This window comes from Balaenoptera borealis (genome assembly GCF_965194805.1).
Source record: "Balaenoptera borealis genome assembly, contig: HAP1_SCAFFOLD_347, whole genome shotgun sequence".
Lineage (NCBI taxonomy): Eukaryota > Metazoa > Chordata > Mammalia > Artiodactyla > Balaenopteridae > Balaenoptera > Balaenoptera borealis.
The window spans coordinates 720,943-746,160 of record NW_028123846.1 but is presented as its reverse complement, the minus strand read 5'-3'; the positions used below and the strand labels follow the sequence as shown (position 1 = coordinate 746,160).

General features: G+C 39.1%; 1 protein-coding gene and 1 long non-coding RNA gene across 4 annotated transcripts in view; one reads left to right on the top strand and one right to left on the bottom strand.

Annotated features, from left to right (window-relative positions):
* Positions 1-2,525: 2,525 nt before the first annotated feature.
* LOC309621360 (M-phase phosphoprotein 6-like) lies at positions 2,526-16,429 on the bottom strand. 2 transcript variants are annotated; one of them, XM_082408879.1, is made up of 6 exons: positions 16,340-16,429; positions 14,336-14,412; positions 11,156-11,268; positions 5,930-6,020; positions 3,737-3,831; positions 2,526-3,277 (listed from the first exon to the last, which is right to left on the bottom strand). In XM_082408879.1, the coding sequence occupies exons 3-6, from the start codon at positions 11,263-11,265 to the stop codon at positions 3,145-3,147; spliced, it is 429 nt and encodes a 142-aa protein (XP_082265005.1). In that variant the 5' UTR covers positions 11,266-11,268; positions 14,336-14,412; positions 16,340-16,429; the 3' UTR covers positions 2,526-3,144. The 2 variants fall into 2 exon arrangements, with proteins under 2 accessions (XP_082265005.1, XP_082265004.1); XM_082408878.1 differs by lacking the exon at positions 14,336-14,412 and having other exon boundaries at positions 16,340-16,408.
* A 77-nt stretch (positions 16,430-16,506) lies between these two features.
* LOC309621361 overlaps positions 16,507-25,218 on the top strand; it is a 31,842-nt gene continuing 23,130 nt past the window's right edge. Inside the window, exons 1-2 of one of the 2 annotated variants that reach the window (XR_014239967.1) lie at positions 16,507-16,786; positions 23,618-23,782. This is a non-coding gene — a long non-coding RNA (uncharacterized lncRNA). Of the gene's footprint in view, positions 16,787-23,302; positions 23,783-25,218 lie in introns of those variants that run through there. The other variant, XR_014239968.1, reaches the window with a different exon arrangement.

Sequence of the window (25,218 nt, the reverse complement as noted above, 5' to 3'; positions counted from 1 at the left end):
CCTAGTCAGGAGATAAAAGCCACCCTTATTTTAACAGGGGAAATCTAACATAAACAATTGTTAACGGGGTATTAAAAAGCTAAAAAGGCAAAAAGACAATGCTTAAGGTTATCATGCAGGAAGCTGCCACTCTCAGGGAAGAGGCTGAAATTGTTCAATTTTAGAAGCTTGGAGGGCCCTGGAGAGCTGAAACTCAAGACCTCTGACAAGAAGTTGCTGCTCAGGGTCTTGCCTGGCGGTCCAGTGGTTAAGACTTCGCCTTCCAGTTCAGGGGGTGCGGGTTTGATCCCCAGTGGGGAGCTGAGATCCCACATGCCTCAAGGCCAAAAAACCAAAACATAAAACAAAAGCAATATTGTAACAAATTCAATAAAGACTTCAAAAATGGTCCACATTAAAAAAAAAAAGAAACTTAAAAAAGCTGCTGCTCAGTTAAAACCAGTGTCTCTGAGCTGAGTAGGGGGCCCTGTGGGCCAGGGTACCAGGCAGAAATCTGAGGGGCACCAAGTGTTATCAACAACTGTGACTTGAATGAACGCCAGCCTTTGCTGGGGTGAAGAGGTATTGTTTGGGGGGGGGGGGTGGGGGGGGGCAAAGGAAGAGGAAGCAAAGAGGAATCAGACAGGAAGGGCCAAGCCCTTTCTTCCCCCTCTAGCTTTGCTGTCTCCTTCTGGGCTCCATTGGCTGATCCTAGTAAGGAGGCAGCTGGCGAATGAGAAATGGTGTTTGCCTAGTGCCAGCCCAGCATCAAAAGCTGAGTATAGAAGAGTGTTTGAATCTGAGAAACAACAGGTTAATATTTGCAACAGTCTGTCCCTTGGGCCATTCAGCATACACGCACGCATGAACACACGCACGCACACACACGCTTCTAAACGTGATTAAACTTCCCAGAAGAAAAACTCCGTTTCTACCTAACAAATTGCAAACATCCTTTGTACAAAAGATGTTCTCACTCATTCTCCAAAATCCCAGCAGACATTGTATCCGTTTCTGGGAAACAGTCACACTATTCATCTTATCTCCTGTCAGTTACACCTGGACTTTAGTCATAGACCCATCTGAATATTCTATTATCTCAAGGCTAGGAACAAAGTTAACACTCTTTAAAAAAATGTACACAATAATAAGAGGAAGGAGGGGAGAGAAGTTAGTACACACACGCACCAAGGAAGAAAAGATGTGAAACTGCTCCGTAACTTGTTCCTGTAATTGGTCGCAAGGCTGTCAGGGTCGCAAGTTAATAACCTTCATTCTTTCCCTACACACTCCATGTTTCCTCTTTCCTCAGCCAGCATCTCAACTGCTCAGGGTTGACACCTGCCAGGGTGACCCAAGACTTCATAGCCTAAAGGGTTGAAATCGTTCCCACCTCTGAGGTTGTAGTTGTCCATTAAAATGTGTCACTGGACATGGAAGTGCTAACCACGATGCCCTGGAGAATGCTCTGGGTTTGACAGCCTTCTTCATCACCCATTGTGTAGGAACAACGCAAACGTCCCTGTGCTCCCAAGGTCACATGCACCAGCCAGGAGAGTAAACTTCTTTGCCCACTGACTTACTGGCAAAATGACCAGATTGTTTCAATTTCTGTCTTAATGGGACCACTGTTGTCCTCCCTGGTGGGAGCACACCTTCCTTGGGAACCCAGATCTCCAAACAATGGAGGTCAAAACTGTGAGTGAGAGGAGCCACTCCCTCTGCCTCTGTTGATTCCAGACCATACATTCTGACCATGATGACAGCAACAGCCCCATCTGAGTGGTGAGTGGTTCAAAACATAAATTACATTTTGTAAGATGGAGTGTTGTACCCCACCTAGGGCTGTGACTGAATCTTCAGTAGACCCTTCCACCATCCTATTACACCCACCGCTCCTGGGTGTTGGGGTATGTGCTCAGACCAGTGAATTCCAGAGGCACAAGCCCACTGCTCCACTTCTTCTATTGGGAAATGGGTTCAGCTATCGGAAGTAAGGCTGTGCAGAATATCATGAGGGATTCCATAAATCCATGGATTGTGGTTCCGGCGAAGCACTGTGAAAAACTTCGAGCTTCTGCCCCAGGATGTAGGGAGCCAGAAGGTGCACTGTCCTCACCTTCACAATGAATTAGAGTCAGATTAACTTCAAAGTCACAACCTTTTCATAACTCACCAGAGAACTGAGGTCACAGAGTAATCTGAATCTAAGGAGATTCAGAGAAAGAGGAGAAATGCACCTCATTTAATTGCTGGGAACATAATTAGATGAAATCAGTATTTCCTAGATGTCCTAGGTACATATCTCCAGATGGACAGACACACTTACACACTTAATTCCATGGGCTTCTGTATTTACTACTTAGAATAAGGTTCAGATTAGGAGATGGTCTGCTTGGTGGTAAATTCTACTGGGCTGAACTATCAAAAATCGATAATTGTTTTTGACCCATAAAAGGCAATTTCTTATGGTTCAACCTAATACATCACCATATTCTAAATTAATGGCTGTTTTTTAGAAGTTACTAATTGGACAACAGCTCCAATACTGAATTAGACTAAAATTATTATTTGAAAGTATAAGAGAAAGAAAAGTACATGAAAACAGGTATTTATTACAGAACAATTTTTTTCCTTAATTAATTAAAGGCTTTAAACAAAAAAACATAATTCCACACACTGACATTGACTTGGTAGCATGGAAATACTTCAGCCTGGAGAGGCATGTTTGTTCTTGATGAATTTACATATAACAAATTCTCATGACGTTTGATTCCGAAATATATGTATGAATTGACTTGACATGATTATAAACATATGGGCAATTTAAACACTGGTATTAGTTTACATGAGTCAATTCAAGGTCAGTGACTGGAGAACTATATTAAAAAAAATCTGAGATAAAATATTCTTTAGGAAGCAACCACGTACCTATGTATGGTTGAAGATCAAGGGTTAAAAATCCACTCTTGATGAATACCATTAAGCAAAGGATGTATAACATCCATCACACATCTGTTCCAAAAACAGCATGTTTCCAAAATTATACATGTCTTTACAAATAAACATTACAGCATTAATAACTATAGAGGAACCAAAAGAATGAGTTCCAAAATGTGCTAATTCTCACAAGGCAACCCTGAGCCACATGTTAAGGCATCCGTTTTAATCTTGGGGCTTTAAGAACATCTTCCTTGTTTTAATTGGTTTTATGTCTCCATTTTCATCTTCTTCATAATTGGCACGGTCTCTTTTTTTGGCAAACTTTTTCCCAATTGTCCCCACCAAGGTCTCATATCTGTTAAGATGATATACAGAACAAGTTTAGTTTCAAATAAAAAAGGTAGGAATCAAGACTTGTCAAGAATATCAAACCAAATACGCAACAAAGAATAAGAAAAATCAAAACTTTGATGAAAAGAAACCATCTGATTTAAAATTTATGAACTTCTCTATGAACGATTAAATTCTTCACTGTTTTTTTTTTTTTGGTTTTGCATTATCCTAAATAAATTGAGATGTATATTTTAGAATATGTATTAGAAGCAGCACTAGAAATAAGCCCTCAATTTGCCAGCCTTTGACAGGTATAAATCCGCCCCAGGCCATGTTAGAAGATAACTAAGCCAAGATGACCTCCTGCTGGGGTATTCCCTTCAAAGGTATGGCAGACCAGTCACCGTGTGGAACGAGTGCACATGTGAGAGCCAGTGAATGCTGGGCTCAGATTATAAAGCTGGTCCAAGGTAACAGTTACCTTCTAGCCATTTCTTCATCTGACACATCGAGCTCCACTGTTTCCTCTTCAACTTCTTCTGCTTTGTTCTTAGCATTCATCTGAAGCATTAATTTCTGAAAAATACAACAATGGGGACTAGCAGGGCTGGAAAAAGCTTGTTAAACGAACTGGTGTCAAACGTATTTGAAGGCAGAGACACAGAAGCCACAGAATCTACACGACTAACCAAAATTTATAAGGGATTCTCTATAATACTTTATTCTACAATATGCTAATAGAAGCCAGCTCTGAATTAAAAAAAATAATAAGACAAAGCTCCACTAGATTAGACTTGCTGTTAATGAGTTTAAATGTATTTTAGATCATAAATTTATTAGTTACTTGTATCTAAAGCAGGCACAGTGCTGACACACTCTAGTGATTGGGGGAAAGAAGAAGTAAACTTTCAGATACCCTTTGAACTTCCCAACTTTGGGCCAAATGGGAGAAACACTACAGTCAAGAGTAATTTTAAATGCAGTTTTTGGTGGTGGTTGGGGAAGGGGAGCAGCAAACTGCTGGAAGAACTGGAAGGCTGGCTCTGGTAGAACTGGGAGACCTTCCTCACCCCTGAACACGCGGGCGGATAACGCACTGACTGCCACATGATGTCCACGTGTCATGGGTCTCTCCTTCATTTCTTTTTCTCACGTTAACCTTTTCTTGATAGTTATCCTCTGACAGACTTAAAAAAAAAAAAGTACACTACCTTCTTTATCACTAGAAACACATAGATATTAAAAAATGTGTTCTAAGTTTACCCTGCTTATAATAAAGTAAGTACTCTCAAGTTGGTATCATTCTTTTTATAACCAGGTACCTTGAACTTTTCTCACAATTTATGACAGCTCAGATCTGGAAGCCAAACAGTTCAAAACCTTTTCCCAGAGAGAATATATTCAGTGTTACAGAGTGCCAGTAATGAAAGTCATTTTCTAATAACTTCCCACATCAAATCTGGAGGGCCAGATCAACTCCTTTTCCCACTGTATCAGACATACTTTGGAGTCCTTGCCCGCCCAATACCCTAGTCTCTGGGTATCATCCATTCATAATCTTTGCTATCTTTTTTTCCCTTTTACCCCATTGTCCTCTTTGTCTTCCTAATCTAAAGCTTTAAGCAGGCCCAAACAAGGAAATATATTAAAAACGAACACTTTGTGTTGATTCTGTGTAAAGTAAAATTAACACCTTAATGATCATATCCCCTCAAAAAAGGAAAAAAAAGAAAATCAACCTACAATCTTTAAATAAACCCTGGCATTTAGTTTGGTTAACTGTGGTTCCTATAAGCATCCTGAGAGAACTGGTTTTCAACCAGGTTATGATTTTGCTTGCCAAGGGACCTCTGGCAATGTCTGGACACATTTTGGGGGCCCACAGCTGGGGTGTATATATGTATCTAGTGGATAGAGGGCAGAAGCTAGGGACGCTGCTCAACATCCTACAGTGCACAGGAAAGCCCCCACCATAAAGAATAACCTGGCCCCAAACGTCAAGAGTGCCAGGGCTAAGAAACCGTGGCTTCAAGTGACAGTTACAAAACGAAAGCTTTATACCACAAACCTCCATGTGGTTGGTCAAGTACCTGACAGGATGGCTTTCAATATATAAGCCAGAGTTCTAATAATTACTTGTTAAACGAAGGTTTGTGCTTCTCTACAAACCCGAGGCAGGAAAATTAAAATGAACATCTCAGTTATAAGCTGAATATTTCGTTTCCAGACAAACTTTCCAAAGATTCATTTAAAAATCTATTTACAAGCTTGGATTAAAACCTGTCCATTAAAAAGTCAAATTACTCAAATTTTAAGTAACATTTTTTCCACTAGAAAAGATACATTTATAGATGCCAGAAAATAATTTTTTGTAATAGCATCATATGAATAAAATCCTGACATTCCTGCAAAAGAACTGAGGTAAAATTCTAACACTTAACAGTGGCACTGTCCAGGACTGTACACTGCTATATTAAATTATCTACTCAATTCTATCATAAGACTAGACTGCAATGCCTATAATTTCTTTAAATAGCTATGGCAATATTTCAAGCTTGTTATTTTCTATATAATGAGGAGAAATGGTATCTGGTGGAGAAAAACCTAAACCCAATTATTAGCAGAAAGAATTCAATTGCAAAAATCTTAAATGTGAAGCAATTATATTTAATACCTCAACCTCAGGATTAAATCCTCTGAATGACATTCTTCCATAGAGAAGATCTTCACATAACAAGAAACTCTGCTCTTCTATTATGAAACTCCTAGACGAGAAAATAAACCTGTATTAATACCATGACTACTTATAACAAAGCACAGCAAATAAAAGTCAAGATTTCCAATGAAAAATAGATCTTATGGTTCTCAGCGGAATCAAGTAAAAATACAGTAATATTACTAACCTAGGATTAGAAACAAAAACTGATTAATTTGGTCAACAAAAGCATTAGGAGGCAAGAGCAGCAGGGCACCTGAGTTTTCCAAAAGTGAAGCAAAGGTTCCTTGACATTTATACCCCCCACCAAGTTTTTATTAAATCTGCAGAAATTAGTGTCCTAGGTGGCTTTAAAAGAGTGTTTCACTTGGAGCTCTTCGCTATAAATAACAACTGGCCCTGGATGACTTCAGCAGAGAAGTAATTTATTATAAGGATACTGGTATCTCACAGAATCAATGGGAGAGCTGGATGAGCAGAACTGGAGAATGGGCAGAAACAGGGTAGCTAGGTGGTTGACTCCAAACCACACTCATGCTACAAAACCACCCTGGTAAAAATGACACTGCTGCTGAGAGGGCATCCAGGAGGCACTGTTGCCCTGGAAATGTGATGCAAGTGTGAATGTTTCAGTCTCCAAAAGGGATTCTCCCGTGAGTCACCAGTTTATGACCCCAATTCCAGGTAAGCATATCCGACTACAGCCCGGCAATCAACCATAAAGCAAGCCAGGAAAGCAAATACTTAGCCTTTATGGCAGATTGTTCCTTGTCAAGCAATCTTGCCCTGCTTCTTGTCAAGATACGCTCATTCATTCACTCACTCCGCAAACACTTGTTAAACCAAACTGTGTGCCAGGTACTGTTCTAGAGCTGGGGAGACAGCCATTACTGAGAGGCTCTGCTCTCATGGAGGGTATATTCTAGAGGGGGGCCAGATAATAAATAACAGACTTATACAATGGATAAACATGAAGAAGGTTATTCCACTCCTGGCCACAGTGGAGCAACTGGTACCAAACCAGGCCTCCGACTGTAACCAATGAATTTAGGCACATGTTCTCCTGAATTTTTTATTCAGCCTCTTCCATAAACTAGGGATTCCCTTTCAACTGGCCAATCTTGTTTCTTGTAAAGTACAGGTGATAAAACATCACCAATGTCCCCAGTAAATCATCTCCCTCAGGGAAGCACCATACATATGCATTTAAGCATCCACTTAAGTCAAGAGGTGGACCCAAAGGCCAGGAAAGGATTCATAGTAGGGCCACTGGCCCCTCAGAGGGTTTTCCCATGGGTTTCTATTGGCCCAAGAACTGTAACATTAATATAAAAAGGAGCATAAGTGCTTTGTTATCTACAGCATAGTTTCAATGATGAGCGACACTAATTCAGTTAGCAAATAAGGGAAATATTCATCTATTTTTGCAGATGAGAAACTACTGCTCAGAAAAAAATAAACAAACTTGCCTAAAGCCACAAATAATATGCACGGCAAAACAGGGCAAAAACTCACTGCTGAGAAACAATTCTCTATGGGTCGCTCTTATTTTAGCACACCTTGTGAGTGAGGCGCTAAATGCCCTTTTGTTCCGAAGTATCTTTTTAAGGATATATGCACAGTGAACAGCTTTGAAAGGCAGAGCTTTGCCTTCATTCTTCCTCTGGAGCAAAGCGCAGACTTGCTTAATGCCCAGTATAATAAAGATAAGGCCTCCCTTGGAGCCAAGGGCAAGTCTGTCTGCAGTCTAGTATCAAAGACTCAGGTTTCCCTAAGCTCAGGACTTTGCTGTGATGCAAACCTACTGTGGGTGCCACATCCTCCTCCCTGGGATTAGGGGAAATGATGCCAATGTGATGCTCATGCTGCCTGCTGTACTGTGAGTAATAAAGTCCTCTGTCTCTGACTCAGGAATCTCGTACCTTCCACCAGTATCCATGAAACTGTGGCAGGCTAACTTGTCAGTTTGTTAAGTAGGGTCAATCTCAGACCTCACAGTTCTTGAAGTTCACCAGGCCACAATGCACAAGCACGAGAAGCACAGGAGGCAAAAATACTTTTTAAACAACATCTTATGGCAAAGGAGTAATTAAAATGGCTATACTCACATCCTCTCTACCAGGGCACATCCTTTGCAGAAAAACCATATAGCCACAACACAGCAAAATCTTGGATCTGGTAAATTCTATTCCTAGAAATTTACACCAAGTATTTTATGTCAGGTTCCCTGGAAACAGACTCTGAGACAGAGCTACGTGCAGAAGTTTTACTGGTGAGTGCTGCGTGGCAGATGCCCCTCTATGGAAATGAAGACCGCAAGGCTGGGCTGAGGGAGAAGCTAACTTGCAACGTGGCTATGCCAAGACCTCACCCCCTACCAGGAACTCTAGGAAGCCCTGCAGTTGTTCCAAGCTGAGACAAAGAAGCCAGATCCTCAGCCCCCTACATATCCTGGTCACTGGCTAGGGGTGTCCTATAAGGGGAGGTATGAACACTGAACGGCCCTCACAGTCACTGACTTATAGCCCAGTGCAGCTGAATGGCAACCTCTAGACTCCCAGAGCATATACACCATGGACTCTCCAGTGTCACAGATAGCAGTAACCCTCTGGAATAACTCAGATGACAATACCAAGTAAAGATTCACAGACACAAATGAGCAAAAAGAGTGGGTGAATTTCATAATATTCAAGTATAAGGAAACACATATACTGCTAATATTTCTTGTGCTTTATGCCGCGCACTGTGGTCACTGCTTCACATACATTATCTCATTTACTTCTCCTAATGTAAGTGACAGATACTGTTATCACACCCAATATACAAATGACAGAAGACAGGTTCAATAACTTGTCCAAGATCCCAAGTAAGCAAGTAGCATAGGTGGGCAGCAAACCCAGGTCTGCCTGTCTCCAGAGCCCATGCACTTAATTAACCAATCCATTCTACTGTCTCCTTATTTGGGGTGTTAAAACACACACACCCCAGGGACATACCATCCATTGACCCCTCCAGATCTACTCCCCACTCTCCCCACCATCAATGCCTTGGGAGGCTGATCTGAATGTAATACATGGAAGGGCTCCTTTGCTGTCTGGAACGGCTGGCTCCCTTCCTATGGGATTACTTGGGCTGGCCGTGCCCTCAAGTAAAGGTAGCAGCTCTTGTAAGATGCTCTCTCCACACAGCCTGCCTTTAGATTCAGTAACCATTCCCTCCCCTTGATCCTCCAGGCCTGGAGTGGGAATTATTTCTACTATACAAGCCACCAAGGTGCTGCACTGTCCACAGCGGCTTCCCTACACCTGCTCACACTTTGGTGGTCTCTGTTATACGCTCCTCAAATTACCCAATTTGACAGTGTCATCTCTTCCTGCCAACATCCTAAACTGATAATTCGTTCCTATACATAAATAGGACACTGAATGAGGGCAAAAGGTTATTATTTACTGCTATGGCCTGAATGTTTGTGTCCCCCCCACCCCCAAATTCGTATGTTAAAATCCTAACCCTCAAAGATGATGGTACTAGGAGGTGAGGCCTTTGGAAAGTGCCTAAGTCATGAGTGTGGGGTTTCATGAAGGGGTTTAGGGCCTTAGGAAAGAGACCCCACAGAGATCCCTAGCCACTTCCACCAGGTGAGGACACAGCAAGAAGGCGCTTGCTATGAACCAGGAAGAGGGCCATCATCAAAACATGACCATGCTGATATCTTGATCTTAAAATTCCAGCCTCCAGAACTGTGAGAAATAAATTTCTGTTGTTCATGAGCTTCCCAGTCTGTGGTATTTTGTTATAGTACCTGAACAGACTGAGACACCTACCTCCCTAGGAAAGGAATCTAGAGGTCATTTTTCTGGGACTAATATGCTGTGCTGGGGGAAAAAAAAACAATACTGAAAACAGGATACAAACTGTCTTGCTTTTCAATAAAAGTAAGTAACAAAACATGTGGCAAAACTTTGAGCAAGTTTAGCCAAGGCATAAAATTAAATTATAGCTCCTTACCAGTAATGGTCCCTTCCTACCAACCCCTGCTCCCAAATCCATACCATCTTCAGCATCATCTTCTCCCTCCTCACTAACATCTTGCTTCCTCTGAGAAGCAAGAGAAAAGCAAGTTGAGAAGCAAGCAGAGAAAACAAAGTACCTTCCTTCCATTCCTCCTGGTGGGACGTACTTTCTACCTTTAGAGAAGGATGTCTAACCTTCCAGAAAAGATTCAGAAAAAGTCTGCCAAATGAACCATGAAAAACAATGTGTTAAAAAGAAAAAAATAAATTATAAGGTATGGAAAGGAAAGACATAAATGGGCCTGGAGACAATAAGCAGCATCTTCAGTCATTTGACAAAATTTAAATAAAACTGCCATACCACAGAGGTTACCAAGGTAAGAAAAGCATCAAGGAGAAATGATAAATAGCTTCCAGAAGAATTCAGAAGAATTAATTGATGATGTGACCCGTCACTCCTTCATTCAAAATTTATCATGCATCAACCAAGCTTAGAGGTGGAAGAGAAATGATCTAGTGTGTTATCCAGCTTCAGTAACGACTAGCTGGTGACCCTGGCCTAGTTACCCTCCCTTAAGCTTCAGTTTCATCAACTATAAAATGGATGGAAGGATAGTAGCCAGCTCTCAAGTTTGCTATGAGGATTAAATAATTAAGAGATGTAAAGTGCTTAGCCCAGTTCCTAGAACACACTATAGACTCAATTCATCTTAGCTAAGATGACTGGTATTAAGAGCAAAAATTTAAAAAAAAGAAAATAAACAAAACATTCTTGACCTGCCTTTACAAAGCTCAGCCTAATGGAGAACTCTGTTACTGAAACAAAACTGGAGAGGCTTGAAGAACACATCTAATGTTCAGAACTTAATATGATACAGAGCACGTTACTGATTCTCATAAAAGGTCTCCAGTTATTACCAGAGACATACAGGCTGGATTCCTTTATTCAATGTAAAAAAAAGAATGATGTTTGTTATAAATGACGGCCGAGGACCAATAAAAATGTATAAATCAAACTAGAACTCTTATAGACTTAATAATTAAAAAAAAATTTGCAAGGCTAGTTCAAGAAACTGAATAGATACTATTTCATGGGTTTTATGTCATGCAATGATCAATCGCATTTAAAGGGATTTCCCTTTGAATGTCCAAAGTCTCATAAAAAACCTACTCTTTCTCTTTAAGCTCGGGCAAATCCAAGTACCAGTGCTCTTCACTAATGATTTTCTTTTCTTCCTCTTCTAGTTGTTTCTTGGTTTCTGAGTCCAGTCCCCTTTGCATGAACTGTCAAAACGAAACAAAATCAGTGTCAGCAACTATTTTTCCCAACTTCCAGTTGAGGAAAACTCAACCTGCCCTCCCTCATTTCTCTGGGAATCCCGTCTCGTGGGTGGGGGTGGGGTGACCAAGCAGCTTAGCCCTGCCCTTGATGACATCACTTCAGGAGGGAGCCTGCGAGAGCACAGAAAAAGCAACATGTGTACTTCCTTTAGAAGACTTTAAAAGAGCTTTACCACATTTTAGTTTTTCTGATTTAATGAAACAGGCAAAAAACCCCCACTGTATTCAGTAAGTATCACGTTAAATATTTCAGTTTTACATAATAGCCAGTGAGCAAGGGCTAAGACAAAAGACTGATCCACAGAGCAGGACAGGCAGCTTGAGACAGAAAGTGAGGGGGGCACAAAGGAGAGGATGCTCAGTACTATCTGAATGTCTCTCTGACCTGGGAAGCCCATCGGCCTTCGCACCTGCTGACCTGGATTCGTAATGCCCTTCTCAAGTCCTTCCACCTGGCCAACTTCTAGCCCTTCTGACATAGGTAAAGCTACTCCAACTCTGTAAAATTGTCCCTGACAGCTGCAGGCGAAATCAGCATCTCTTTCCTAGAAGCTTCCCATGGCAGCTTCAACTAGTCTCAGGACATTTTAATTTCTTGAGTATCTGTTTTTTCTGAAGACCTTCAGGGCAGGGACTGTGTTTGGATCATCTCCGTCAGTACCAGCACGACGAATGATGCATTGTAAGGGCTCTGTGAACACAGATGGCAGCAAAGCTGTATCTGTAACCCCGCTGCTCTTCACTTACATCTATCCTCTGAAACGCTCAACTCTATGGCTGCCCTTTACTCTAAAATCTGCAGAAACTCAACTCAAAACAGGCCAGTCCTGCTGTTAGTCTCTTCCTAGCACAAACAATAGCTATATTTCCTCAGGAGACAGATGAACAAACCAAGAAGTTAACTGCAGCAAAATGATAAAGTATCAATACGGGAAAAAATAAATTCAGAAAACATCCAGGAGCATCCCAGAAGTTAGGTCTAGGGGTCCACTGGTTTCCATTAATCCCCATTTATTTCCCTTATCCAGGCTCCATATTACTTTCCCCTCTACTCCAGCACTTCCAAAAACACAAGCATTTTTAGGCATAAGGGCTTTACCAATGGCTACAAAAAGAAATGAAAAAACTTGAAAAATGTTCACAAATAAAATACAGTGATAACATCAAGTTCTGATGATGATGTAGAGAAACTGGATCACTCCTACACTGCTGGAGGGAAAGTAAAATGGTATAACCTCTGTGGAAAATAGCTTGACAATTTCTTACACAAGTAAACATACACTTACCATAGAACCCAGCAACTGTCCTCTTGGGCATTTATCCCAGGGAATGAAAACTTACATTCACTCAAAAAGTTATACAAGAATATTCACAGCAGCTCTATATGCAATAGTCCCAAACTGGAAAGAACCAAAATACTCTTCAAGAGGTGAATGGTTAAGTATATGGTACGTCCATAGCATAGAATATTACTCACCAATAAAAAGGAACTACTGATTGACTCAATAACCTAGAAGGATCTCAAGTGAATTACGCTGAGTGAAAAAAGTCAATCTCAAAAGGTTACACATTGTAATGATTACATTTCTACAACATCTTTGAAGTAACACAATTATAGGAATGGGAACAGATCCGTGGTTGTCAGAGGTTAGGCATGATAGAAGGGAGTGGGCGTGGCTACAAAGGGGTCGGTCAAGGGAACTTGGTGGTGACGGAACAATTCTGTATCCTGAATGTGGTAATGGTTACATGAATCTACACATGATAAACACTCTCACATACACCTGCCCCCACACACGAAGGAGTGCAGGTAAAACAGTGAAATCTGAGCAGGCTCTGTGGATTGTACCACTGTCCATTTCCTGGCTTTGCACTGTACTCTAGCAATATAAGACAGGGAGGTGAAGTGGGCACGGCATCTCTCTACATTTTTTGCAACTTCTTGTGAATCTATCATTATTTTAAATAAACATAAAAGAAATGTTTGCAATCTATCTGAAGTGTTTTGTGGTCCTCATCCTTTCACCTCTGTGTCTATAGCCTCACCACAGGAAAGAAGAACTGGCAATTTCTGTAATGCATACCCTGTACTTCCCACTCCTTCTGCCTCTGCTACTCAACATCATGCTTCAATTTTCTGCCTGGCAAAATATTCCTCTGGGAAGGCCCAGAGCATGTGTCCTTTGGGCCTTCCCTGACTTTTTTGGCCAAGCTCTTCTCAGGTCTGTTCCCATAAAAGAATACCTTTCCCTACTTCTAAGACAGCCTTATGAACACTGGCTCATTATGCTTTTTCTGCGCCTCCCAAAAGACTAAGATTATGAAGAGTAGACCATGTCTTTTGTTCATCTTGTATTACTGGTACTCAGGCATAACTTGGTACCTGAGAAGAACTCAATAAATTTTCTCTGAACGTGAGTCTAGACTTGTCTTATTTTTCCAGACTCCCTTTCTTGGATGGTTCTCTTTAAACCTAGATGCCTCATTTCATCACTTATACTCTTGGTGGTGAAACTCACCAATCCTGCCCAACTGCCCTTTTACCTCCTAATTTTAGTCAGGTAGATATTATTTATGGTATACAAAATACACAAACACACACACACACACATTCTGTACACATGGAAAGGACAGATCATCCTGTGAATATGAATCAAGCAACTCCCCAATTCTCCTGACTCTACAGCATCTAAGAACATACTCTAAAGATAGTGATTTAACTTTACTCACAACTGACGGCCTAGGGCAGGTCTCACAAACTAGTACAGTCCTTAGGCTGGATGTATATTGTTGTGAATAAAGCTTTACTAGAACAAGGTCACATTCATTTGGTTCTGAGCCACAATGGAAGAGCTGAGTAGTTGTAACAGTGGCCGTTTGGCCCACAAGACTAAAGTCTCTTTACAGAAAAAATTCACTAATTTCTGTCTTAAGAGTCCAAAAGAGCTAAAATCACAAGTAAGTACCCTCTCTACAACCATTCCATCATACTGACAGACCTTCCACCTACCTCCTTTACTTTCTACTTCTGGTCAGGATCACCCTCCAGCCCCCAGTAGCTGACCAAGACAGAGGAAGTCGAGTACACTAGAAAACAAATGAGTCAATATTAAATCCTCAGCCCTCTCATTCCTACTCTACAGTTAGCTCTGGCTGAACAGCTACGCTAGATAAGGAAACCTAATGCAGCTGCTCCATTGCTTCTCAAAGGATACCCCACTCTATCTGTATATATTGTGTCTCCTGCTATCCTGCCAGTAAGTTCTTTCTCATCAATGGCTGAAGTTGCTAACCCACATAGAGAACCTGGGTAATTTTTTTCTCTTTCCTCTGCTTCCAATGTCCAGTTGTGTCTTCCCCAATCACTCAAGTAGGGGTGGATAATTTTTTTAAGTTAACTTCTTCCTTCCTAATTCCAGAGTCAGATAGTTGGTCTGAGCCCTAATTACCCAGCACATCTTCACTTGACTTATTCCAAGAGCTAAAACAACTGCTAAAATCTTTTCAGTGTCTGCTTTGCCAATCCACTTCTCTGAAGCTTACATGATGTTACAAACCATAAGCAAAAACAAAAACTCTGTTCAGTAAAGATTCAAATTTTGCTAATATGCTTGAAAGAAGTACTTTAGAAATGATAAATAATGCTATGATTTACCCTGCACCCTCACTCTCCCTATTCATCCCGAGTTACACCCTAGCTCAACTCCACTCATGTCTTGCACATGCAACGTTTACTCTCCAGTCTTTCAAAACGTTATTCATGCCTTGCTTCCTTTCACTGGAAATTCCATTATTCTGTAAACATGACAGCTAACAGTCTGCATCTATGAGTGGTGTTCAGCGACAAGCAGTACAGATAGTAATTAAGAGCAAGGGCTTTGAAGCCAGACTGACTGAGTTTAAGTCCTGCCAATACTCTTTATTAGCTGTGTAACTTTGGGCAAGTTACCTACTTCTTGTTTCAGGTGCCTCAGCTGTAAGAGAGGGATAATAATCGTGCCCACCTCAAAAGGTTATTACGTGGATTTCACACGTTATAATATGCAAAGCACTGAATGTCTACCACATAGCATGTTTGCCACTACTATTAAGTTTTAAGGTTTGGGTCTTTCTCTTGTTTTAATTCCTGTATTAATTTCATACACCCTTGTCTTCCCCCACACAACTCCGAAATTATTTGGTTAAACTGATTCAATTTCAAATCTGAAAATCACTTTTCTTTCAAGTTGGGTGACATAATTCACTTTCACCTCAACTCTTAAAATTCTCTCCATTCCCACCATCACCTGAAACCCCTCACCCAGATCATCACTTCTAGCTGGTCGTTATGACTGCAGTTTGGTCCCTTGTCGGGTCTTTCTTTCACCAATGTATTCTCCACTGGACAGTTAAAGTAACGGTGAAAAGTAAAAAGCACAGCTAATGATACTTTCCCCGGGGCTCAACTGCTTCCCAATGCTCACAAGATAAAGAAAAAAATCCTTAACCTGGCCTAAAATTCCTTGCATCTTGTGATTACTGTCTCCTTTTCCAGGCCCATTTCTTGCTACTTGCTTTCCAGACATACTGAATGACCTCTAGTTCTTGGAAATAACGGATTTTGGGGGTTTTACCTCTCAGGGTTCTGAACTCGCTTTCCCCACAGTCTATGCCGCTATGCACCCAACCCTCCCTCCTACCCTCCAGTCTCTACTAGACGCCACTTTCCTCAGAAGCCCAAGTTCCAGGGGCTTCCGGCGACTCTAGCATCACTGCACTTAGTACACTGCATTCTAATTGCCTGCTTAGGCGTCTCTACTATCCGGCCGCGGGCTTTAAAAGAGAATCCGACGGATTTCTAATCCGGTTCCCAGTGCCTAACGCAGAGCAGGCGCTAAGTGAATGAATGACCGCGAGAGCTGGAGGTCCTCCGGGGCCTCTCGAATGCCCCCATACGCCCGCCGCCTCGGCTCTAACCACGTCTGGAAGACCGGGTACTACCGCCGCCCGACCCGCATCCCTCGCGTCCCCGCACCTTCATGCGCAGCAGGTTCTTGGACAACTTCGTTTTGCACTCGGCCGCCATACTGATCACCCCAGCCGCCGCGCTCCGCCACTAGGTCCGCCGCGCCTGCGCAGTGCTGCGTGCGCGTCGGCGCCTTCTACGTACATCACGTCGTCCCGCCCCGTGGCACCGCCCCCGTGTCTCGCGCTTCAGCTTGGCCCGCGCTTTTCGCGCGTCGCCTCCGGGAGCGCTCGCCTAGTGAAGAAGCTCAGGGGAGAGGCGCGGCCGCCAAAGCAGGAGTGAGAGTGACTTGACGCGGGGAGGGAGACCCCCAAAGAGGCCTCAGCCGCAGAAGGCCGGAGTCCTGGCCGCTGTCGGCCTTCCCCGAGGGCTTCGACCGGGCCCCTCAGGCCGCGCACCGGCTGAGCGCCGCCCTCCTCACGGACCCCGTCCTGCCTCGCCGACCCAGTCGCCCTGGTGAGACCTTTGAGATAGTTGCCACACCAGCCGTCGCCCCCCCACCCCCCGACCGTTTCTTTCACGTGTTTCTGACATGGCTGGCGGGCTTTTTATGTTCTGCATCACTTTACATGTCATAAGTTCATTTTATATTCTCGATAACCCTATGGGGCGGTCATTATCCCCTTGTTACAGTTGAGTAAACTGAGGTACAGGCAGGTTCCAGAACTTAGCCCAAAGCCAGAGGGAGGGAGGGAGGTGGGGGATGCACCCAGGCGGCCTGGCCGCAGAATGGCCCTTACAAACAGTGTTAAATCCACCTGTTAAGTGGTGTGTGCGTCTCTGAACCTAAATGATCTGTGAACGAGGAAGAACAGGAAGAGGTAGATGTCAAAGACATACGAGCATGAGAACATGACCTTGTTTTAATCCGAGGAATTACAAGAACGTTGCCAAGATGATACTTTTAATGCTCCGTGTACCACCGAAAGACAGTTGTCACACCGTTCACAGCTGCCACACTTTGGAAAACACCCAACCTAATAGCTTTTCAGCTGATAGCGTGCACTGTATGCCGAATTCTTATGCTGGGTATCCCACGTGTATTATTTTATTTAATCCTCATAAGAACTCTGAAGAAGGTATTTGTTTGGGAACCTGAGGCCCAGAGAGGTTAAGGGACTTACCAGAGTTTACACAGCTAGTAAGTGTTAGAGCTGAGGTTGACCAGAGAGCTGACACATGAATAAAACATGGCCATGCCCTGGCAGGTTTTCTCAGAAAGTCATGATAATGTGGTAAGTGGTTATAGAAACTTACTCATTCGCATGTGCATGTGAAACGCTGGGCTAATCTCTGAGCTACACTAGCGCGTAAAACCACATGACCTCCCTTTCCTGGAGCTGACATTCTGGTGAGTGCCATGGCAGAAAGAAAATGATGATGTGATAGAGTGAGTTTTAGGGTTACATTAGATAAGGTGATCTGGGATGGCTCTTGTCAGATGATATTGCCAAGGCTTGAAAGCTGAGAAAAACCTGTTGGATGAAGGGTTGGAGGTAGAGTGTACTAAGAAGAGGGAATAGCAACTGTAAAGGTCCTGAGATTTTGATTCGGGTTGCATTGAATCTATAGATCAAGTTGGGAAGAACTGCCATATTGACAACATTGAGTCTTCCTATCCATGAACATGGACTATCTCTCCATTTATTTAGTTCTTTGATTTTGTAAGAGTTTTGTAGTTCCCTCATATAGATCTTCTACATGTTTTGTTAGATTTATACCTAAGTATTTCACTTTTGGGGAATGCTAATAAAAATGGTATTGCTGGAGATTAATGTGAATTAAAAGAGATAAGGCTAGAGTGCTAGCAAAGGTAAGATCACAGGGTGCATTTTATGCTCTGTTAAATGGCACAAACTTTATCCTACGGAACTTGGGAACCACTGATTACAAATATTTAAAATTTAAATGGAATAAGAAGACCTCAGAAAAGAAAAAGAAAACATTTCAAGTATGAAGAGAAATAAGAGTTTAGTTACATAGCAGTCATGAGCAGGGCGTTTCAATAATAATTAATAGAAAAAACATTTTAAGTTTCTGTGTATCCATTTTTAGTTTTATTTTTCTTGTGTACGTGCATTTTCTAATATGCATTTTGGAATGTACACTGATTACGTATTTAAAATTGATAGCTTTTATCAAAAAATGTAAAAGAAGATCTTTGCAAATAAATAATAGTTACTTAAATATAAAGGGCGAAGTGTAATGATTTCTTTTAGTCCATTTTTATTTACTTGGAATTCAAAAATGGCCTGACATACCCTAAGTGAATGACTTATCTGCCTAATATTGGTAGATCTCCAAAAATTATATTAGTTCTCTGGGAACTTCATAACTATTTGGCAGTCTATTTAACTTTACATATCAAATACATTCTTAAGATAAATGTATCTTAAAGATACATTTCTCCATAGAAATAATTTAGGGAATGAAAATTTCATGTAACTGCCAATTATAAAGGAACACCAGAGTATAAGGATTTTTGAGATGACCTTGACTAAGCTTTTAGCTTTCCTATTTTCAACTGCTATCTTATAATATTTGGAGTATGCACCCCAAATTTTGTATTCCTTCATTGGTAAAACTTTAAGAACCGGTTTTGACTAGTCAGGTCCCAATAGATATGAACTGTTATAAGCATCAATGTTAGAAATATAGTCAATTAAGAACTGGGATTAAAACTAACTAAAAAGCTGTAGTGATGCAAATTTCCCAATGACTGATTCATACTTCATGCCACAAAAGCAGAATAAAAATTTAAAGACAGGAATAAAGTAGTTGTTCAGCTACCAGATCACATCAGCATTTTGATTATTCAGGGAGAACTTTTACTTGACTGCAAATTGGTCTTCTTTACTTCCGAAGTATGAACAATCACTATCACATATAATATCTACATGTTTAATCCTTGACATCTGCATGTTGTATTTGAGCTGTGTATGCCTGTGAGTGTGTGTGTGTCTAAGGACGGACTTTGGCACATTAATTTAGCTAGTTGAAAACTTTATTCATTTCTATTTCTATTGTACTAACAGACAAATTGGTTGCAGCTGGTCACAATTGCTTTTGAAAAGGATTCAATAACATACTGTTTCAAATACAAATGTATATAGTTGAGCAATGATTAAACAACTGTACCACTCTATCCATTCATAAAGTATTTACTGTGAGCATCAAGCAAAGAGAAATACGCATATACTAAAATTCTGAGTTTTATCTATACTGTTTATTAGATAGGTAGGTAAATTTGTGTGGCATCTGTAAATGAATGAATGTCAATACTTTTTCAAAACTTCATGCTGATAATGTATATATAACTTTGGTAAAAAAATATATATATAACCTTTCCTATTTTCATTGAAACTGAAACTCTCAAAAACCCCCCAAAACCCCACAGGCTTATTTGGCAGAAGTTGACAAGCTGAATCTACAATTTTTCTCAAAGGGTGAAGAAACTAGGATAGATAGAACAATTTTGAAAAAGAAGAAAGTTTAAGAACTCACACTAGTTTATTTCAATGTCACTATAAAGCTACTAATCAAGATAGGTTAATATTGGTGAAGCATAGATATGTAAATCAGTGGAACAAAATATAAATTTCAGGAGTACTCCCAACAATGATGAATTGACTTTTTCTAATTAATAAACTTTACTTTTGGAACAGTTTAGATTTATAGAAAAAGTAACCAGATAGTACAGAGAATTCTGATATGCTCTCCACCTTCCCCACGCCACATAGTTTTCCCTATCATTAATATCTTGTAATAGTATGGTACATTTGTTATAACTGAAGAACCAATAATGATACATTAGTATTAACTAAAGTTCATGATTTGCATAAATGCTCACTCTAAAGTCTTGCTATGAGGTTGGTGTTATCCTAAAAACAAAAGCAGAGAAAAACAATAGATGTAACAAAACTACAATTACAGACCAATATCCCTTAGGAATATAGACACACAAAAATAACAAAATTGAAAAAACCAATAAACAAAAACAAAAAATTTCATCAAAATACTACCAAAACAGATCCAGCAATGTATAAATGAATTGAACACCATGACCAAAAGAGCTTCAAGTATAGAAAAGTTTCAAGATTGGTTCAACCTAAGAAAATTGATCAATGTAATATACCATATTAATAGAATGAAGGAAAAAAACAACAAATGATCATCTCAATTTGATGGAAATAAAAAGTATTTGACAAAATCCAACACATTTTCATGATAAACTAAAACTAAAGCCAGGAATAGAAGGGAACTTTTCAACCTGACAAAAACATTTATGAAAAATCCATAGCTAACATCATATTTAATGATGAAAGACTTAAGGATTTCCTCCTAACATCAAGAACAAGACAAGTATGCCCATTCTTACCACTTCTACTCAACATTGTACTGAAGGCTCTAGCCAGGGAAATTAGCCAGAAAAAAAAGAAATAAACGGCACCTGATAGGACAGAAGAAATTAAAACACTCTATTCAAAGATGGCGTGAGCTTGTATATAGTAAATCCTAAGTAATCCACGGGAAAAAACTATTTGATAAAAGAATTCAACAAGGCTGCAGGATACAAGATCAAGATACAAAAATCAACTGTATTTCTTACATTGGCAATAAACAATCAAAATTGAAATTAAGAAAACAGTTCCATTTACAATAGAATCAAAAACAATAAAAGCCTCAGAAATAAATTTAATAAAAGAAATCCAAGGTTTATACATTGAAAACTATAAAACATTGTTCAAAGAAACTAAAGAAGACCTAAGTCAATGGAAAAACATCCTGTATTCATGGACCTGAAGACTTAGTTTTGTTAAGATGTCAATAATCCCCAAATTTATCTACAGATTCAACACAATCCGTATCAAAATCCAAGCTTCCTTTTTTGCTGAAATTGACAAACTGTTCCTAAAATTCGTATGGAATTTTTGGGACCACTGAGAAGCCAAAGCAAGTTTGAAAAAGAACAAAGTTATAGAATTCACATTTCCTGATTTTAAAACATTACTACAAACACACAATAATCAATAGGATGTGGTATTTTCATATAGATAGACATATAGATTAATGGAATGTAATTGAGATTTCAGATGTAGACCCTTACATTTATAGTCAACTGATTTTTAACAACAGTATAAAGACAATTCAAGGGAAAGCAGAGAATATTTAATAAATGTCTGTGCAAACCAGATCTCCACATACAAAAAGAATGGATTTGGACCCATACCTCTCAGCATTTACCAAAAATATATCAAACAGATCAAAGACATAAATGTGAGATCTAAAACTATACAATTTGTAGAAAATGTAAATGCAGATCTTTGTGACCTTGAGTTAGGCAATGATTTCATAGATATGAAACCAAAAGCAGAACAACAAAAGAACAAAATAGATAAATTGTACCACATCAAAAAAATTTTTAACATGTGCTTTAAATTATACTCTCAAGAAAGTATAAAGTTAACCCACAAAAATGAAAGAAAATATATGCCAGTCATATATCTGATAAGGGATTTGTATCAAGAGTATATAAAGTACTCTTAAAACAAAACAATAAAAAGATAATATACAAAGGATTTGAATAGACATTTCTCCAAAGAAGATAAACAACAGGCACATGAAAAGTCACTCAATATCTTTAGTTATAAGGGCAATGTAAATTAAAACCACAACAAGCACCATTTTACACCTACTACTATAGCTCTAATCAAAAGGTCAGAAATAACAAATGTTTGCTAAAATATGAAGAACTCAGAACCCTCATATATGCTGGTGGGAATTTTAAATGCAACAGCCACTTTTGAACAGTTTGATAGGTCCTAAAAAATGTATGCATAGGGTTGCTAAATGACCTAACAATTCCACACCTAGGTATACACCCAAGAGAATTGAAAACATATAGCCACACAAAAACATGTACACAAATGTTCATAACAGCTTTATTAATAATAGCCAAAAGCTGGAAGCTATCCAAATATTCATCTCTTGATGAATATATAAACACAATGTGGTATATTGATGCAATGGAATATTATCCAGTCCTGAAAAGGAATGAAGTACTTATCCAAACTACAATATGGATGATATTCTTACACCGATACATACAGATAAATATATATATATGTATATATATATATATCTAGGTCTATATAGTTATTTAGATATATGGATATAAATGTACACTTGGTCATAAAGTAAAATATCTTTTTCATTGTGGGGTCAAAATAAAAAAACATTTGAAAATCATTGTTATATCCTGGCTGGTACAAAAAACAAAACACAAAAAAGGAATAATATTCATGGCATGTGAAAATTATAAGAAATTCAAGTTTTAGATTCCATAAATAAAGTTTTGTTGGAACGCAATAAGGCTCCTTTATTTACATACTGTCTATGGCAGTTTTTGCATTACAGTGGCTAAGTTGCGTTATTGTAACAGAGAATGCACAGCCTGTAAAACCTAATATTCACTATCTGTTCTTTTATAGAAAAAAAACAATTTTTAAACCATGGATTAGACAGTAAGTACTTGGCAGGAAAGTGAAGGAAAAGGTAGAATAATACTTTGGGGAGTCTCTATAAGTATATGTGGATTTTAAAAATAATCAGATAAATTTAATTGTGAGACTTGAAACAACAGAAGACAGCAAATTTTAAAAAGAAGAATTCAGTTATTATTACACAAGTTCTTGGAATGTTAATGGTTAATTTTAAAATAATAAACACAAAAGGATAAATTTACAGTTTGTGTAAATATATAGATTTCTTGAGCAACTACTGTATTCTGAAAATTGTACTGAGAGAAATGAATAGGATCTATGCCTCAAGACTTATTTAATATGGTTGAAGAGTCAGTACTTGTCATTCACTATTACTCATAATTTGTAAATTTTGATAATTCCCAGGGACTGCAGTCACATGTACTGGTATTTGAGGAATGGAGTTACTTCCCCTTAAAACCAATAATCCCACTGAATTTCAGATTCACTTTACTATGTTGTTCTATACAAATGACTAATTTCTAATTATATGAAATAAAAATTATGGACAGAAGCCTATGAGTAGGAGTTATACACCCATATTCCCAGTAAGACTCATTCCCTGATCCAGGGGCCAAAGGAAGCTAAGTATTTTGAATAATATCGATTATGGTTCCCAATTTCTCAGTGACCCCTTCCTTCTCATGCTGTTGACTAACTGCTAGCTCTTTTGAAAGTCAGGATAGTTGTGGTCTCAGCAGGAAACATTTATTCCAAATCTTCTTCTCTGGTTCTGCCTTTCCAGGTTGGATGGAGACAGAGAAAAAGAGAAAGAATCCAGGAATCCAGACGATCTGCAGAGAACACTGTATTCTGTGCACATGCACAGGAGGTACATGGTGGCATAAGCCCTGGACTGGGAGGCAGGAAAATCTGCGTTCAGCTCCCTGATCATCATCTAACTAGTTGTGTAAGTTCCTGCACATTTAATTTCTCAGGACTTTAGTTTCCTACTGTAAAATGAGATTATGGTAAATGGTCTATATTTTTTAGCTTTAAATTTATTTTTGAGTTGACCATAAAAATATAACCCTTATGTTTTAACACACTTCATAAACAGATTCAAAGAATGTAACTTATCAACACCATAGTATACGGCATATGTGATAATGTTACACGGAGAAGTTTCTGCACATTGTCAGCTTATAATTCCAAAATAGTATAAATGAATTGTGAAGCACTGGTGGAAGTTTTCTAAGTATAAATAAAAGAGCTTTTATAAACAAATGAATGCATTGTGACAGGCTTGAAAGATAGGTTAACATAGGTCAAAATACCTAATCTGAAAGATTAAGTTTACTATCTTTAGACAATGATCATATTAGATGAATTTAGTTAGGGTTTTTTCTATTATCATCCATAGGAATATAAACTTTACTGTAATTTCTTGGTTCTAATTAAAATGGAGTACAATCATCCAAAATCCAAAGCTACATTTAATCATCTGAGCTATTATTGTTTAAGGCATTCTGAGGTTCTGAGATCCTTGATAATAAACTTCTTAGGAATAAAAGGAGAAATATTAGCTTCTACATTTTAGAAAATTTGCTTCATGTTAGGCTATAGGAAAATTACTGGTATACATAATTTTCCCTCCATTGAACTGCAACCTTAGGTCATAAATGCATGTTTTATTAATAGTATTAATATTGACTAGATAAGTCTATATAATTAATTTGCATGCTTAACTATTCCCTCCCATCTTTCTCCAAATTTTGCATTTTCCCCCCTTATGTACTACTTTGAAACCTTCATTAATCTTCATGATTTTTTCTTTTCTATAATCTTTGGTTGAAGATTTTGGTTCTTAATCTTTAAGAACTGTACCATGATATCTAAGATTGTCCATCTATTCTACATCATCTTATATTCTTTTCTCATGTACCTTGTTTTTAAATCCTTTTATTGCTTGCTACATATTTGACCTAGAATATAGCTTAAGTAAGTACCAACCTCTCTAACTACTAAGACATTTACTGCTTTTATTTGAAAATATATAAGAAATTTCTCTCTTCAAAACAGCACGTTCATTCAAATTTAAAACCATGGAAAATGCTAAATTTACACAAGTCCAATAAAGATGCAATGTTGTAAGTCCTATGAAAAATATGAATCTGATTTTGTAATGTCATTAAGGAAATACTATCACAAAAACAGCATCAGGTGTGGCTGCAAGGCCATTAAAAAAGTAATATGCCAGGAAACATTTTTAGTAGTTTCATTGTCTAAAGTTAAATTGAACACTTAGTCATCTTGTGCCAGTAATAGAATTGTTCAATTACTCAACTAGAAATACTTATATATATGTATACACACACATTGCATAGTTTACTGTTGTGCATTTTA

What these genes read in the sequence shown, in the direction of transcription:
- LOC309621360 (XM_082408878.1), bottom strand. Translation starts at nt 16,390, where the DNA reads ATGGCGGCCGAGTGCAAAACGAAGTTGTCCAAGAACCTGCTGCGCATG. An exon ending in AGAACCTGCTGCGCATGAAG is followed by an intron (nt 11,269 to 16,339) that starts GTGCGGGGACGC and finishes TCGTTTTGACAG; the next exon opens with TTCATGCAAAGGGGACTGGA. An exon ending in CCCGAGCTTAAAGAGAAAGA is followed by an intron (nt 6,021 to 11,155) that starts GTAGGTTTTTTA and finishes TTTCTCGTCTAG; the next exon opens with GAGTTTCATAATAGAAGAGC.